The 18,623-nt window shown below is 42.8% G+C and overlaps 1 protein-coding gene, 1 non-coding gene and 1 pseudogene across 6 annotated transcripts in view; 2 read left to right on the top strand and 1 right to left on the bottom strand.

The window, feature by feature from the left end:
- The window catches only part of LUC7L (LUC7 like), a 37,002-nt gene that overhangs the window by 16,502 nt on the left and 1,877 nt on the right, over positions 1 to 18,623 (bottom strand). For 4 of the 5 annotated variants that reach the window (XM_075994896.1, XM_075994898.1, XM_012737771.3 and 1 more), the window contains 4 exons: positions 18,307 to 18,401; positions 10,921 to 11,019; positions 6,101 to 6,211; positions 4,179 to 4,322 (listed from right to left, as the gene is read on the bottom strand). In XM_075994896.1, coding sequence (XP_075851011.1) covers positions 4,179 to 4,322; positions 6,101 to 6,211; positions 10,921 to 11,019; positions 18,307 to 18,401 — 449 coding nt within the window. The remainder of the gene's footprint in view (positions 1 to 4,178; positions 4,323 to 6,100; positions 6,212 to 10,920; positions 11,020 to 18,306; positions 18,402 to 18,623) is intronic. The other variant, XM_075994897.1, reaches the window with a different exon arrangement.
- On the top strand, positions 449 to 3,286 carry LOC142862405 (heterogeneous nuclear ribonucleoprotein A3-like; annotated as a pseudogene).
- LOC142862479 (U6 spliceosomal RNA) lies at positions 9,661 to 9,770 on the top strand. Its single transcript, XR_012913571.1, has one exon. It is a non-coding gene; the product is annotated as a U6 spliceosomal RNA (small nuclear RNA).

Genomic DNA, 18,623 nt, shown 5'->3' on the forward strand with positions numbered 1-18,623 from the left:
CTCCCGAGTAGCTGGGACTACAGGCATGCACCACCATGCCCGGCTGATTTTTATATTATATATATTAGTTGGCCAATTAATTTCTTTCTATTTTTATGGTAGAGACGGGGTCTCGCTCAGGCTGGTTTTGAACTCCTGACCTCTAGCAATCCGCCCGCCTCGGCCTCCCAGAGTGCTGGAATTACAGGCGTGAGCCACCGCGCCCAGCCTAAAATTTTTAATAATTAAAAAAAAAAAATTAGCTGGGCATGGTGGCGCATGCCTGTAGTCCCAGCTACTTGGGAGGCTGAGACAGAAGGATCGCTTGAGCCCAGGAGTTTGAGGTTGCTGTGAGCTAGGCTGATGCCACAGCACTCTAGCTGGGGCAACAGAGTGAGACTCTGTCTCAAAAAAAAAAAAAAAAAAAAGAGATATTGAACTCGAGTTGGAAGAGGCGAGTCCAGTCTCAAAATGGAGGGCCATGATCCAAAGGAACCAGAGCAGTTGAGAAAACTGTTTATTGGTGGTCTGAGCTTTGAAACTACAGATGATAGCTTAAGAGAACATTTTGAGAAATGGGGCACACTCACAGATTGTGTGGTAATGAGAGACCCCCAAACAAAATGTTCCAGGGGCTTTGGTTTTGTGGCTTACTCTTGTGTTGAAGAGGTGGATGCAGCAATGTGTGCTCGACCACACAAGGCTGATGGGCGTGTTGTGGAACCAAAGAGACTTGTTTCTAGAGAGAATTCTGTAAAGCCTGGAGCCCATCTAAACAGTGAAGAAAATTTTGGTTGGTGGTATTAAAGAAGATACAGAAGAATATAATTTGAGAGACTACTTTGAAAAATATGGCAAGATTGAAACCATAGAAGTTATGGAAGACAGGCAGAGTGGAAAAAAGAGAGGATTTGCTTTTGTAACTTTCGATGATCATGATACTGTTGATAAAATTGTTGTTCAGAAATACCACACTATTGGCCGGGCACGGTGGCTCACACCTGTAATCCTAGCACTTTGGGAGGCCGAGGCAGGCGGATTGCTCAAGGTCAGGAGTTCGAAACCAGCCTGAACGAGACCCCGTCTCTACCAAAAATAGAAAGAAATTAATTGACCAACTAAAAATATATATACAAAAAATTAGGCGGGCATGGTGGTGCATGCCTGTAGTCCCAGCTACTCGGGAGGCTGAGGCAGTAGGATCGCTGAGCCCAGGAGATTGAGGTTGCTGTGAGCCAGGCTGACGCCACAGCACTCACTCTAGCCTGGGCAACAAAGTGAGACTCTGTCTCAAAAAAAAAAAAAGAAAGAAAAAGAAATACCACACTATTAACGGGCATAATTGTGAAGTGAAAAAGGCCCTTTCTAAACAAGAGATGCAGTCTGCTGGATCACGGGGAGGTGGATCTGGCAACTTTATGGGTCGTGGAGGAAACTTTGGAGGTGGTGGAGGTAATTTTGGCTGTGGTGGAAACTTTGTGGAAAAGGGGGCTGTGGTGGTGGTGGCAGCAGAGGTTACGGAAGAGGTGATGGTGGATACAGTGGATTTGGAGGTGATGGTGGCAACTATGGCAGAGGTCCTGGTTATAGTAGTAGAGGGGGCTGTGGTGGTGGAGGTGGTGACAGCAGAGCTAGTTATGTAAGAGGTGACGGTGGATACAATGGATTTGGAGGTGATGGTGGCAACTATGGCGGAGGTCCTGGTTATATTAGTAGAGGGGGCTGTGGTGGTGGAGGTGGTGGCAGCAGAGCTAGTTATGGAGGAGGTGATGGTGGATACAATGGATTTGGAGGTGATGGTGGCAACTATGGAGGTGGTCCTGGTTATAGTAGTAGAGGGGGCTATGGTGGTGGAGGTGGTACAGCAGAGGTAGTTACGGAGGAGGTGACGGTGGATACAATGGATTTGGAGGTGATGGTGGCAACTATGGCGGAGGTCCTGGTTATAGTAGTAGAGGAGGCTATGGTAGTGGAGGTGGTGCAGCAGAGCTAGTTATGGAGGTGGTGATGGTGGATACAATGGATTTGGAGGTGATGGTGGCAACTATGGCGGAGGTCCTGGTTATATTAGTAGAGGGGGCTGTGGTGGTGGAGGTGGTGGCAGCAGAGCTAGTTATGGAGGAGGTGATGGTGGATACAATGGATTTGGAGGTGATGGTGGCAACTATGGAGGAGGTCCTGGTTACAGTAGTGCAGGGGGCTATGGTGGTAGAAGTGGTGCAGCAGAGGTAGTTACGGAGGAGGTGACGGTGGATACAATGGATTTGGAGGTGATGGTGGCAACTATGGCGGAGGTCCTGGTTATAGTAGTAGAGGAGGCTATGGTGGTGGAGGTGGTGCAGCAGAGCTAGTTATGGAGGTGGTGATGGTGGATACAATGGATTTGGAGGTGATGGTGGCAACTATGGCGGAGGTCCTGGTTATATTAGTAGAGGGGGCTGTGGTGGTGGAGGTGGTGGCAGCAAAGCTAGTTATGGAGGAGGTGATGGTGGATACAATGGATTTGGAGGTGATGGTGGCAACTATGGAGGAGGTCCTGGTTACAGTAGTGCAGGGGGCTATGGTGGTAGAGGTGGTGCAGCAGAGGTAGTTACGGAGGAGGTGACGGTGGATACAATGGATTTGGAGGTGATGGTGGCAACTATGGCGGAGGTCCTGGTTATAGTAGTAGAGGAGGCTATGGTGGTGGAGGTGGTGGCAGCAGAGCTAGTTATGGAGGAGGTGATGGTGGATACAATGGATTTGGAGGTGATGGTGGCAACTATGGAGGAGGTCCTGGTTACAGTAGTGCAGGGGGCTATGGTGGTAGAGGTGGTGCAGCAGAGGTAGTTACGGAGGAGGTGACGGTGGATACAATGGATTTGGAGGTGATGGTGGCAACTATGGCGGAGGTCCTGGTTATAGTAGTAGAGGAGGCTATGGTGGTGGAGGTGGTGGCAGCAGAGCTAGTTATGGAGGAGGTGATGGTGGATACAATGGATTTGGAGGTGATGGTGGCAACTATGGCGGTGGTCCTAGTTATAGTAGTAGAGGGGGCTATGGTGGTGGACCAGGATATGGAAACCAAGGTGGTGGATATGGCGGTGGTGGAGGAGGATATGATGGTTACTATGAAGGAGGAAATTTTAGAGGTAACTATGGTGGTGGTGGGAACTATAATGATTTTGGAAATTATAGTGGACAACAGCAATCAAATTATGGACCCATGAAAGGGGGCAGTTTTGGTGGAAGAAGCTCGGGCAGTCCATATAGTGGTGGTTATAGATCTGGTGGTGGAATTAGTGGATATGGTAGCAGAAGGTTCTAAAAACAGCAAAAAAGGGCTACAGTTCTTAGCAGGAGAGAGAGCGAGGAGTTGTCAGGAAAGCTGCAGGTTACTTTGAGACAGTCATCCCAAATGCATTAGAGGAACTGTAAAAATCTGCCACAGAAGGAACGATGATCCAGTCAGAAAAGTTACTGCAGCTTAAACAGGAAACCCTTCTTGTTCAGGACTGTCATAGCCACAGTTTGCAAAAAGTGCAGCTATTGATTAATGCAATGTAGTGTCAATTAGATGTACATTCCTGAGGTCTTTTATCTGTTGTAGCTTTGTCTTTTTCTTTTCATTACATCAGATATACTGCCCTGTAAATTGTGGTAGTGGTACCAGGAATAAAAAATTAAGGAATTTTTAACTTAAAAAAAAAAAAAGAGTTAACTGTATAGTATGATTCTAACCATATGATAATCTTGAAAAGGCAAAGCTATAGAAAAAAGATCAGTGGTTACCAGGGGTTAGGGAAAGGAGGGATAAAAAGGTAGAGCACAGAGGAATTTTAGGGGCAGTGAAACTATTCTGCATAATACCACAATGGTGGATACATGTTTCCAAACCAACAGAAAAGACAGCACCCAAGAGTGAATCCCCATGTAAATTGTGCACTGTGGGCAATACTGAAGCGTCAGGGTAGATCCACTGATTGTAACACATATACCCCTGGGGGGGGGGGGAAGCTGATAATGCGGGAGGCTGTACAAGGAAAGGAATAAATACATGGGAAATCTCTGTACTTTCAGTTTTGCCATGTACCTAAAACTGCTTAAAAAAATAAAGTTTATTAATGTTTTTAATAAAATGCAGGCATGGTTTAAAATTAGTCAAAATAGCCAACTCAAATTACTAAGATTCTCCTTTCTCTAAGACATTTCTCACCAACCTCTGCTTCCTTTTTCTTTGCACGAACTTTTTCCACTTCCATGAGAATCTTCTGGGATTCATCCACATTTCCTTCAGCCCCTAGCTGCTCAGCTTTAGCAAGGAGTTTTCCTATTTCTTCGTTCAACTCATGTACTTTTTCTGCCTGAAAGGAGAGAGAAAGAAACCAGTAAGTAGACATCTAAAAACAAGAGTCTCAATGCAAAGGAAACAAGTGTTTCCCCTGCTGCATTTGCAGTTTGTCCTACTAACAGTAAACAGAACAGATAAAGACCCACACATGCATCCTTATTGCCACCACTTAGATTCTGACACTGAATCCTGTTTGCTGTATTTCAATGAAGCATCTCTGTCACTTCAAATGTTCCAAGGATTATATGTGGTCATTTTCCAGGCTTTTTTTGTGTGTTTTGTACAACAGTTCAATCTTCTGAGTATGGGTAATGTCTAGGTTTAAAAACACAAACTTGGCCAGGTGCCATGGCTCACGTCTATAATCCCAGCTGCTACTTGGGAGGCTGAGGAAGGAGGATCACTTGAGCCCAGGAGTTTGAGGTTGCTGTGAGCTAGGCTGATACCATAGCACTCTAGCCCAGGCAACAGAGTTAGACTGTCTCAAAAAAAAAACCAAAAAAAAACACATACACACAAACTTGTGCTATAAACAAAACACCTAATTAATGAGATTTACCTTTAGAAACAAAATAGCACTTTTGGTCCAATTAGCAATTACATATATCTTAAGAAATGCTTTCTATTCAACATTGAATAGAAAAAACAATGGGGCCAGGCGTGGTGGCTCATGCCTGTAATCCTAGCACTCTGGGAGGCTGAGGCAGGCGGACTGCTCGAGGTCAGGAGTTCGAAACCAGCCTGAGCAAGAGGGAGACCCCGTCTCTACCAAAAATAGAAAGAAATTAATTGGCCCACTAATATATATAGAAAAAAAAAATTAGCTGGGCATGGTGGCGCATGCCCGTAGTCCCAGCTACTCAGGAGGCTGAGGCAGCAGGATTGCTTGAGCACAGGAGTTTGAGGTTGCTGTGAGCTAGGCTGACGCCACGGCACTCACTCTAGCCTGGGCAACAAAGTGAGACTCTGTCTCAAAAAACAAAAAAAAAACAAAAAAAAAAAAGAAAAGAAAAAACAATGGACTCAGTTCCACTAAAGGAGACACAGAAGAAAGATGCAGCTGACACCCAGGCTAATTATTATACATACAGATCTACCTCCTTCTTCATTCCATGATATGGCTACACCATGGTTTGATCATTTCCCACTAAATTTTTTTTGTTTCCTGCTGTATGTGGCAATGTTAAACAAAGTCTAGGCCGGGCGTGGTGGCTCACGCCTGTAATCCTAGCTCTCTGGTAGGCCGAGGCGGGCGGATCGCTCGAGGTCAGGAGTTCGAAACCAGCCTGAGCAAGAGTGAGACCCCGTCTCTACTATAAATAGAAAGAAATTAATTGGCCAACTAATACATATAGAAAAAATTAGCCGGGCATGGTGGTGCATGCCTGTAATCCCAGCTGCTTGGGAGGCTGAGGCAGCAGGATTGCTTGAGCCCAGGAGATGGAGGTTGCTGTGAGCTAGGCAGACACCACGGCACTCACTCTAGCCTGGGCGACAAAGTGAGACTCTGTCTCAAAAAAAAAAAAAAAAAAAAAAAAACAAAGTCTAAACAACATAGATAGAGGGTAAAAAAACAGACAGGAAAAAAATAATAATGACAGAGGCAGCAACTCCTAAGGGGGTGAGTTCACTGACACACAGGTGCCTGGTGACAGTCTTCAGTCCTTCCTAGGGTAAGGCAGAGAGCACTATCTACCCTACAGTTACACAATCAGTACTGCTGGTGAGTTAATAGCTGCCGACAACCCATCATTTGCATATAGCGATTTACACTGAAGCCACCAGGCATACCTTTGCAGAAACTTCCGCACTGATCTCCTCCTGTGTTTCAGCCAGCCGTTTCTTGGCAAGCTCGGTTCTCCGATCACATTCTGCAATAAAGGACTCCAAGTGATCCATTGCCTAGCACAGGAAAAGCAGAGCTATAATCATTTATGTGTACATCTCAGTGCTCATTTGTTTGACAGGAAATACACTCCTGGGTTGGTTTCTTAAAGCCTGCAGGTTCAATGGAAGATCTTAAACTACACTGCAGCTAACACATTCATCACTTCATTAAATTAAGGAGATTTGTTAAACCAAATGTTTGTTCAGAAGCTCATCTAATTTACTTGTTTACTTCCAAAATTTATAAAAGGACCTCCAACCCTCAACAACATTACCAAGAAGTTTTGAGGAAAATGAGAACACATGGTCATAATCAATAGAGTTCTCTGAGGGTTACAGAAAGCTGACCCGAATGCTAGAGGCCTCTTCTGGAGCTGTGGGAGATACACACGGTGTACTCACTGGTCTCTGTGAGCCACATAAATACTATCCCCTCATGCTCTGAGGGTAGAGTCCCTCCTTTCAACTTAAAAACAAAACAACAGAATAAGTATTACTGAGAGCTGTGAATACATTTAGACATTTGCCTATTATCTAAAGTAGCAGAAAAATTGGTTACTATAAAAACTGGTTACTATTTACCCAAAGAGATTAAAAAAAAAAAAGAAAAAGAAAAGAAACTCTAGAAATCAAATTGCATTGAAAAGAGTTGGTAGGAAACAACCATAAACTAATGAGGAGTAAGCCGTCACATATGCTCAAGTTAATGTGCTATAACTAAACAAAAGCCAGTGTAATTTCAGAAAAACACACAAACAGGACATCACTTTTCAAATAAGAAACACCCAAGTTATACCATAAGTCAGCTTGCTAATGTCAGCATGATGTCAAATATGACAGTGCATTTAGCAGTTATGACAGGTTTCGACAGCATGTTCTATTACCAAAAAATAGAGAAAAGAAAACTCTGAGTGGAGATAAGCCAGATGAAAGTTAGGACAATTGACCAAGAAGTGATAATCTATACCCCCTGTCCTAAAACAGACAGGAGAGAGTAGGGCACAGCTGTAAGAAAGTGCTTCACAAAGATCAGTGCAACTGGAACGGGTCACAGCGACACTGGAGAGGGTTATGATACCTTCCAACAATCTTAAACATCTTCTTCAAATAAATTCATACTTAGGCTCCTGTGATGGTGCCAAGGCTCCCAGAAAGCTGCAGAAGTGCTATACTATCCTCATTCATGGAGGACAACTCCCAGGTATTACTCTATTATTTTGTAATTCAAGATTTTCTCTTGCTAGTCAATCAAATGTTCTCTGGTAAAACATTTCACTACATTAAAATCCAAGAATCAAGAAAACAAATGATCTGCCATGTGTTTGCTCATACACATTTGTTCACACATACACTGCGTATACTGTACTTCCTGGAAGGAGGGAGAGCTGGCTGGAGCTCACCAGGATGGAAGTGCCAGTAAGCTGGTGAGGGTCTGTGCCATCTGTGCTCACCTGAGACGACAGACCAGACTGAGATGTACCAGGTTCACCCGTGCAGTGGTCCTCTATTCTCTCCCCAAGCAGAGAAATCACACACCTGAGACAGACCCAAGGATCCACTCATCAGGGTCAAACGGGGAACAAACATCTGACAACCCGGCAACGCATTTACCAATAAAATTAATTACCTGCACCTTAAGCAGAATCCAAATTGGCCATGGATTCAGATGTCTGATAACCTAAAAACTAAACGACAAACTTCGTAACATAGAACAAGCAAACCATGAAAAGGTCTTTTAGCTGCCCAAGTTCTTTAAAAGGTGGCTCTCTCTGTTCCAGTGCCCCCTCCCTCCCTTCAAAGTGTTTCTCTCAATTTCAGATAAAACTTTTGCAGAGGGACTCTCAGAGCCTCTCTTTCACACATGGTGAAACTGAAATACACCCATCAAACTGCTAAGTAATAGTTGGCTCCAAAGCCCCTGCACTTATTACTAACAACTGAGGCCATCAGCACCAGCCCAGTTTATAGAGCAACAGAAGAGGGTAAAACCACCTTCTATCAGTCAGAACTGTCACAGCAACAGGTGCCCTATGCTGTACTGAGTGTTCCACATGCCTTGAAACCCCTGCAGAGGAACTCAAACTCTCTAACCCAGGATATCTCACCTAGAAAAACATAACTATTATACCATATACTTGTAAGACAGAAAAACTAGGTAGAATCAAAACCAGTCTTATTTGGTCTATTAAAGACAGTCTGGAAATAAGTTGATGGGGATTGTTCTGAAAATCTAACAAAACATCATAAACCAAGAAAATGTGGGGGAAATGTCCCACAAGTATCACTCTTAAGCTCAAGTTGACAAAGAAATACCTTTTTATACCTCTGTGACTGGAGGTATATAAGAGACCCAAATGTCTGGTAACTTGCTATGTTAACAAAGACACGTAAAAATGGGAACTGCCTTGTAATCCTAACACTTTGGGAGGCCGAGGCAGGAAAACTTCTTCAGCCAAGGAGTTCGAGACCAGCCTGGACAATAGTGAGATCCCATCTCTACAAAAAATAGAAAAATTAGCCAGGTGTGGTGGCACACACCTATAGTCCCAGCTATGCTAGAGGCTGAGGCAGGAGGATCGCTTGAACCCAGGAGTTCGAGGCTACAGTGAGCTATGATGATGCCAATGCATTCTACCCCAGCAAAAGAGAAAGACCCATATCAAAAAAAGAAGAAAAAAAAAAAAAAGAAGTGGCTCCCGTACACTGATGATAGGAGCATTTGCTCCTCTGTAGAGTACTTTGGTACTATCTACTAAAATGACAAATATACACACCTTTCTGACCCAACAGTTCTACTTCTGGAAATCTTTTCCAGATATACCCCTAACATGCCAGTGTGCAATGCAGCACCATGACCATCAATGGGGGACTGGTCATATAACACAGATACTCATTCTCGGAAATACTATGTAGTCACAAAACGAACAAAAGGCAGGGCATGGTGGCTCACACCTGTAATCCCAGCACCTTGGCAGGCTGAGGCAGGAGGATTGCTTGAGGTCAGGAGTTAGAGACCAGCCTGAGCAAAAGTGAGACACTGTCTCTACTAAAAATAGAAAATATTAGCTGGGCGTGGTGGTACTCCCAGCTACAGCGGAGGCAGTAGGATTGCTTGAGCCCAGGAGTTTGAGGTTGCTGTGAGCTAGGCTGATGTCATGGCACTCTAGCCTAGGCAACAGAGTGAGACTGTCTCCAAAAAAAAAAAAATTCTAAAGGAAACAGAAGAAACAACTGGTTTACTTCTGGAGGCAACCAGATGGCTGATAAACAGAACTAGAGGGAGATTTTCACAACATACCTCTTGCATCTTTTAAATTGAAAACACATGAATGCTCTACTTATTTTAAAAATTAGTAACAGACACTGCAATCCTAAAGAAATAATTGATCTAGGCCATAATCTTCAACTGCTAATTAAAGCATTAGGCCAAGTGCTGACAGGGACATTTACAATAAATAGGTCACGTGCTTGCTTCAGCAGCACATATGCTAAAAACTGAAACAACATAGAGAAGACTAGCATTGGCCCCTGAGCAAGGATGACACATCTTTCAAAAAATAAGATATAAACAAAAAATAAAAATTAATAAATTTAAAAAAATAGGTCAACTGGTTCCAATTCCTGGGCCCACTAATCAACACGTCTCCTACTGTGAAGCAACAAGAACATAGTTCTGTTTCTGAAATATTCTTTTGTTTTTTTTGTTTTGTTTTTTTTTGAGACAGAGTCTCGTTTTGTTGTCCAGGCTAGAGTGAGTGCTGTGGCATCAGCCTAGCTCACGGCAACCTCAAACTCCTGGGCTCAAGCAATCCTGCTGCCTCAGCCTTGTGAGTAGCTGGGACTACAAGCATGTGCCACCATGCTCGGCTAGTTTTTTTCTGTATTTATTAGTTGGCCAATTAATTTTTCTGTTTATAGTATAGACGGGGTCTTGCTCTTGCTCAGGCTGGTTTTGAACTCCTGACCTCGAGCAATCCACCCGCCTTGGCCTCCCAGAGTGCTAGGATTACAGGCGTGAGCGACATGCCATTTTATAACCACTAAATCTTGAAAATTAAATAGTCTGATAATACGAAGTGCTGGCAGAGTATTTGCACTGTTATTGGGGGTATAACTGATACAGCTACTTATCAAATGAGAAACGAGAAAAACAGCAACATTACAGAATTATCTTACAAAGATGAACATGGGCACCCCCACAAGCCAGCAAATCCTCCCCTAGGATTATACCCTAGATAAATCCTTATACACATGACCAAGAAGGTATTAAAAAATATTCATAATATTGTTTGCAATAGCAAAGAAACTGGAATCATTCCAAATGTCTACAAATAAAGATAGTTTGAGAAATATTCAAGCAGCAATGAAAACAAACAATACTCAAAAACATGGGTAAATAGAAACATATTGAACAAAAAAATCAAGTTTTAAAGACTATGAAGTCATTTTTATAAATCTCAAAAACAAGAATGAACATTATCCAAGGAATAATAAAAATACGTAATAAAAATATTTTTAGAAGTGAATGATACATATAACACTGGGATAGTGATGGGGTGGTAAACAGATATAAAATGGAATTTGCCATGTTCCAGCTTTCAGCAAGAGTGATAGTACAAGTATCCATTTCATTATTTTGCTTAGTGACTTATGTTACGTTATTCTTATTAGTTCAATATTTGGTTCTTTGCAGTAGACATTAATCATTATTGAATACAACTTACATCCAATTCAAAAAACAGGTCTCTTTCTTTACTTGCAATCTCATAATCTGCTCGGAGGGCCAAGTCGTGGATTTTGGTACATTCTCCTAAATCCATGCGCTGGCGGAAAGAAACAAACAATTTACACATGAACACCTACCCATCACAGAAAGCATGTAACATGACTTGGTATTTCAACTATTACCAAATAAATATTTTTGTTTGTTTTGAAACAGGGTCTCGCTCTGTTGTCGAGGCTAGAATGCAGTGGGACAATCACAGCTCACTGCAACCTCCAACTCCAGGGCTCAAGTGATCCTCCTGCCTCAGCCTCCAAAGTAGCTGGGACTACAGACACATGCCACCACACCCAGCTTAAACACTATTTTTTCAATATTAAAACTATAACAAGAAAATTAAGAAGCAGGATATAGGCCGGGCGCGGTGGCTCACGCCTATAATCCTAGCACTCTGAAAGGCCGAGGCGGGCGGACTTTTTGAGGTCAGGAGTTTGAAACCAGCCTGAGCAAGAGCGAGACCCCGTCTCCACTATAAATAGAAAGATATTAGCCAAACAACTAAAAATACAAAATATTAGCGGGGGATGGTGGCGCATGCCTGTAGTCCCAGCTACTTGGAAGGCTGAGGCAGCAGGATTGCTTGAGCTCAGGAGTTTGAGGTTGCTGTGAGCTAGGCTGACACTGTGGCACTCATTCTAGCCTGGGCAACAAAGCGAGACTCTGTCTCAAAAAAAAAAAAAAAAAAAAAAAGAAGCAGGATATGGCTGAGAAGCCTTCTCTTTTACTATCACGATTATTTTCTACTTGGAACTAATACATTTAACAATTAAAGGTTTGTATCTCTTTTAGGCCCAGAGATAATGGGACTGTAATCATGAAAATTACATTAATTAGCTTTTGCCAGTTTTATTTATGCATCAGTTTATACATTCAGTAAATGGTAACATGAGGGCCTGGGGGAGATTGGCAAGGAAAGGGCCAGAAATAGCATCAATTCAGCGAATTTCCAGGCATTCCTTCTTGCAATCTTGACTATCCAAGATGTTCAATGCCTGATGCAATGACAAGAAAAAGAAAGAGTAGGCAGAAACTGGGTTTTGGCAATTACAATACAACCTAACACTTTGCTTTGTGTAGCTCTTTGTATATCAAAGGGAACAAAGCAGAAAAGGCTGATTCAGAACCAGATGAGTTCTCCTAACATTGTCCTAACCTGGCAAATGACCGTGGACATATAATTGGACCACTCAGTTGCCCCATTTGAGAAACAGAAGTCTCTACTAAAACAAAATGATCTCTTCTAATTTTCTTCACCTTCCGATTCATTCTTCTTCTGCATTTTGTAACCACTCAACAAATTTCTTCATCTGGTCAAGAAAAATGCTTTTGCATTTAGCAACATGTGCTTCTTTAAACCATTTCAATGTCGTTTCTTTACTTAGAACATCAGCTTTATAAAAGAGAGCCACAATCTTCTGAAAGGCTTTCATGAAGTGGATGTTGTCGTAACAGTATTCCTCAACAAGCACAATACCGAGGTGACCACATACTTCTTGACTGGGAAAGCTGAACCATTTGGGAAGAGATACTTGGCTTCTGTTTTCACAAAGGAAAAAAAAAAATAGGATAGGCTTCCCTTCTGCAGAAGGGGAAATGGTTTTGGTTTTTGTTTTTAAATGGAGCCCCGAGGCATCAGCTATTATACTTGGGACTCTACCTCTCACTCACAATATGCTAACTTAAAGTCATTCAACAAGGAGTCAAATAGGAATCTGAAGTTAAATACTCAACAGACTCCTCTTTTTTAGCTGTATTTTTCAGGTACTATGTGGTCAACATCCCACTGGTGCCTATTACAGGGCCACTTTGGTAGTTGTGTATCTATCTGCTCGTGTATGTGATTTGACAAACCAGTTTTTTAAATCAGGCCAGGCGAGGTGGCTCACACCTGTAATCCTAGCACTCTGGGAGGCCAAGGCGGGCAGATTGCTGGAGTTCGAAACCAGCCTGAGCAAGAGCGAGACCCTGTCTCTACTAAAAATAGAAAGAAATTAATTGACCAACTAAAAATATATATACAAAAAATTAGGCGGGCATGGTGGCGCATGCCTGTAGTCCCCCAGCTACTCAGGAGGCTGAGGTAGTAGGATTGCTTGAGCCCAGGAATCTGAGGTTGCTGTGACACCACGGCACTCACTCCAGCCTGGGCAACAAAGCGAGACTCTGTCTCAAAATAAATAAATAAATAAAATAAAAGGCTTAAAAAAAAAAGGATCTGTGTACCAGTAAGATTAGCTTGATGTGCTTTTTTTTTTTTTTTTCTTAAGATAGAGTCTCGCTTTGTTGCCCAGGCTACAGTGAGTGCAGTGGCGTCAGCCTAGCTCACAGCAACCTCCAAACTACTGGGCTCAAGCAATCCTACTGCCTCAGCCTCCCGAGTAGCTGGGACTACAGGCGTGTGCCACCATGCCCGGCTAATTTTTTCTATATATATTAGTTGGCCAATTAATTTCTTTCTATTTATAGTAGAGACGGGGTCTCGTTCTTGCTCAGGCTGGTTTCGAACTCCTAACCTCGAGCTATCCACCTACCTCAGCCTCCCAGAGTGCTAGGATTACAGGCGTGAGCCACTGCACCCAGCCGAGCTAGATGTGCTATTATGTGTTCTAGCCACACAAGTAATACAATTAGACAACAGCGCATATTTTTCATCTAAAGCCTGAGTACAGGACTCTGTGAAGACATCTCCAACTCCGGCCATATACAGAGCAACAGGGAAGTTTGTATGCTGAGGATCATGATGCCAAGTTATGGAGTGCATGTTAAGAAAACCCAACACCCCAACCAGGAGACATCCCCAATCAGACAAAAGTATATCTATATAATTAGTAAAGAAAAAAAAAAAGAAAGAAAAAGAATGATAAGTCCAGAACTCCTATAGGCTCCAACTACAACTATATGCAAAACTATTTCAAAAACTTCATGGGTTATAAAGTTCTTAACAATGCAAACAAACCAGGCTTACAGTGACCGACTCTTGAGACAGTCTCACAGAAAGCACGAGCCATGCTCACTAAAAAAATATCCTGCAGGCCGGGCGTGGTGGCTCACGCCTGTAATCCTAGCACTTTGGGAGGCCGAGGCGGGCGGATTGCTCAAGGTCAGGAGTTCGAAACCAGCCTGAGCGAGACCCCGTCTCTACCAAAAATAGAAATAAATTAATTGACCAACTAAAAATATATATACAAAAAATTAGCCGGGCATGGTGGCGCATGCCTGTAGTCCCAGCTACTCGGGAGGCTGAGGCAGTAGGATCGCTGAGCCCCGGAGATTGAGGTTGCTGTGAGCCAGGCTGACGCCACGGCACTCACTCTAGCCTGGGCAACAAAGTGAGACTCTGTCTCAAAAAAAAAAAAAAATAAAATAAAATAAAATTTTCCTGCAGTATCACCAGCAACAAAGCCAACATTGGGCTACGGAGACAACTAGTCTGCCTAGCACAGAGGTCTTCATTTTGACAAAATGTTGGCTTTTCGCCTTCATTATTCTTACTCTGAAGTCAGACGTAGCTCATGTTATGTTGGTTACATGGGAGATCTAGAGGTAGGGCAATAGTGGTTCTAAAAGCCAAAGTTGCAACTAAAATCACTCACCCGCTGCTCAACTCCTGCTGTGCAGCTCAGTTCCTAACAGGCCATGGGTCCTAACAAGCCATGGACCAGTACCAGCCTGCGGCCCAGCAGTTGGTTGAGTGCAGCTTTAAAATAATGAAAGCTCAGTTCAAAGAAAAAACTACCACCAAAGGAAGTAAGCACTAATACCTTAAGTATAACAAAATCTAAGTACAAATTGATTTCCGTTATAAAAACTTCAACTGCCAATAGTTTTAACATTAGGAAACCTCACATGAAACAAAATTCACCACTATATCCTTTGACAAGAGAGCTCTCAAAATAGTCACTGATGAAGCAAACTAGGGACAAACTTGGGTTCCAAGGTTACCCTCTTTGGATGTACATTTTCCGCTTTTCTGAGGAGGCAGGGAAGTACTGGCCACTTCCCTGGCAGCCTAACACCAAGCAGAATATTCCAAGTGGCTGTTAAATCCAATGTCAGACCATTTTTACTGAACAAACACACGTGTTCTCTACTCTAACCTCCAGTGCTCTAACACTGCAAAGGGAAGGGCACTAAAGATTCCAGAACCTCCAGAAAACAAAGCTTTTCTACTGAGACAAATTACACTACCTTCCCTCCAGTTGCTACCTTACTGTTCCAAATTTACTAACCAACACTATATTTTCGGCCAGGTGCAATAGTTCACGCCTGTAGTCCTAGCACTTTGGGAGGCCTAGGCAGGAGGATTGCTTGAGGCCAGTCTGAGCAGCATAGTAAGACTGCTGTCTCTGCCAAAAAAAATAAATTTAGCCCAGGCCTGGTGGCGCCCACTGTAGTCACAGCTCTTTGGGAGGCTAAGTAGGACTGCTTGTGCCCAGAAGTTTGAGGCTGCAGTGAGCTATGATGACACCACTGCATTCTAGCCCAGGGAACAGAGCAAGAGCCTCTCAAAAATAAACAAAACCCTACCTTTTCTCTTAAGCCTCAATAAAATGATCACTTCCATTCCTCCTTGACCCACTCCCTACTCATGACAGGAAATGGTTTGAGCAAAAAGCTGGACCTGGAGAAGCCCTTAGCAGGCTGAGGATTACAACTACTTTTATCATTCTGCTATATCATAAAGAACTATACTCATTCTATTTCAATTTATCACAAAACACAAACTTCACAGAACTATCAATTCAACTATCCCTCACCTCTGGGTATCCCATGATCACAAGGCTCAACTTTTATTTCCAATCCTTATCCTAACTGACCTTCAGTAGCCTCTGACATCTGTTCATTCACACCTTTGCAAAGCACTTTCTTCACATGCACATGGGTCTCCTCAGTTTCCTCCTCGCTTTCAGCCTGCTTCTTCTCAAAAGTCTCTTTGCTGTGCTGCCCAGGCCCAATCCCAAACACTGGAGTGATCCTGTTCAGTTTACAGTTTCTCATTACTCATTTGATTCCAGAGCCTCAGCCTTCCTCTCCCCTCATCCACACCAGTCGACATGCCAACAGCATTTCTTATCCCTCTGCTCTCTCCTTCATTCACAGCACTGGTTCCCCAAACTTCACACGTTTTTCTCACCATTCAGGTCTCTGTATGTCCCTGAGGTACAGGAAAACATTTGAGCAGACCTGAATGAAACAAACTGATCTGAATGAAAGAACTCCATCATTGTGCCAAAGTCGTCAAGGAGTAAAAGGCTGAGCACCATAAGGCCATTAGCTCCACATATACGTGTGGACAATGAGATTCCAAAACGCATCAGAAATAGCTCATTATCTACTCATCTACTTATTTATCATCCATGTTCTTCCCCAACTATAAAAAAGACTATTACTGACACAGTACCCCTAGTGCCTGGCACAGAGCAGGTGTCCAATCTATACCTAACAATAAACACTTGTAGAAAATGCCCTCATTCTGATTCTTCTTCTCACCCCTGTTCCAGAACAATGCTACACAGGGCTCTGACCAAGGAAAACATGGCTGAAATTGTCACTACAGTCAGCTCCCTCTGACTTCTTCCACTAAGGATTTACCAAACATTCCAGGTTGTGCATTATACCCAACTCCCCTACAGCTAAGCTGCTTTTGACTAGAGGAAGTCATTAATCCACATTGATTGCCATACTCACAACAATCTACAGTAAACAATTTTCCTACACCAGGTCAAATAGCAAGCAACACCCCAAGGAGCCGTGGCACAAGGTTTGGCATTCATTTTGTATTTCCTGTCAAAAAAGCCAGCTTGAGATTTAAGACATCTGAGTGGCTTTCCAGAAGATGTCCCCTCAATGGTAATAATAAAAGCAATGAGGCCGGGCGTGGTGGCTCACGCCTGTAATCCTAGCACTCTGAGAGGCCGAGGCGGGCGGATTGCTCAAGCTTAGGAGTTGGAAACCAGCCTGAGTGAGAGACCCCGTCTCTACTAAAAATAGAAAGAAATTAATTGACCAACTAAAATACATATACACAAAAAATTAGCTGAGCATGGTGGCGCATGCCTGTAGTCCCAGCTACTTGGGAGACTTGAGGCAGTAGGATCGCTTGAGCCCAGGAGTTTGAGGTTGCTGTGAGCTAGGCTGACGCCATGGCACTCTAGCCCGGGCAACAGAGTGAGACTCTGTCTCAAAATAAAATTAAAAAAATAAAATAAAAATAATAAAATAAAAGCAATGATTAATCATGAAGAAAATGTTCCCTAGCCCATGGACATTTCACCCTTAAAATGAGTGCACAGTTTTCATGTCCTGTGAAGTAGCTGTAACATCTTAAAATGGTGGCAATCTTCATGACTCTATTTCTCCAGGTGGCTCAATCACTGCAGATAATCCTCCACACTTTCATCTTCTTGAATTCTATTTAATCTTGAATAAATGCACATTTCACAAAAGTAGCCTTTTATCTGTTTTGTTTATCTGAAATGGACTTAAAATTTTACAGGTCTATATTCACTGGATAGTATGTTATTTCTTGAAAGAGTAACATAACACAAAACTACAAAACAAATGTTATCCCCAACTTATTTTTTAAAAATCAAAGAATTTGGCCGGGCGTGGTGGCTCACGCCTATAATCCTAGAACTCTGGGAGGCTGAGGCGGGCAGATTGCTCCAGGTTAGGAGTTCGAAACCAGCCTGAGCAAGAGCAAGACCCTATCTCTACTATAAATACAAAGAAATTAATTGGCCAACTAATAGATATAGAAAAAATTAGCCGGGCATGGTGGCGCATGCCTGTAGTTCCAGCTGCTGGGGAGGCTGTGACAGGATTGGATTGCTTGAACCCAGGAGTCTGAGGTTGCTGTGAGCTAGATTGATACTGCAGCACTCATGCTAGCCTGGGCAACAAAGCGAGACTCTGTCTCAAAAAAAAAAAAAAAAATCAAAGAATTTGGGGAAGAGAATGTACCTTGCTTGATCAAAAGTCTTGGTAACATTCACCTTGAAATCAGCAAACTCACTCAGAATCTTCAAAGAACTACAGGCTGACCTAAAGCATACTTTTTGCTATAGCTATGTTAGACTTGCATTACTTAGTTGTGATATCTCAATATAAACAACTTTACAAAAATCTGACAACGTTACAGACAGAATTTTATACCAATGAAATTCATTCGTAATATAAAATCTCACCAAACCATCAAAATCTATAATCTGAAGGGCATCAGAGATTTTTGCCTATTAAAGGAAGACAGGTTCAACCTAAAAAACCTTCACTGCCTACATGCCACCCATGTTGGAGTGTTCCATGAAGTCTCCCAAAATGCACCTACCGTCCCAGCCAGGATGTCATGAGGGCAGCAGTCCAGAAGGTGACTCTTGCAGACACGGTCATCTGTAAACTTGACCCTCTGTCTGGTTTCGTCTCCTGAAATTCATTTGTGGTTTTAAATAAGACAATATTATCATGTTAACCACAAAAGATTATCTGGTACAACAATTCATCTGAATGATTTGCAGGCTATCATTTTTGTGTTCTCCCCATCAAATACAATGAAATGCTGACCTAAAGATATTTACAACTGGCATGGAATACACTTTTGTGGCTAAGTATATCATGAAGAATCACACTTAATGAGATCTGACTCCA

Source organism: Microcebus murinus, chromosome 19 (assembly GCF_040939455.1).
Source record: "Microcebus murinus isolate Inina chromosome 19, M.murinus_Inina_mat1.0, whole genome shotgun sequence".
NCBI lineage: Eukaryota > Metazoa > Chordata > Mammalia > Primates > Cheirogaleidae > Microcebus > Microcebus murinus.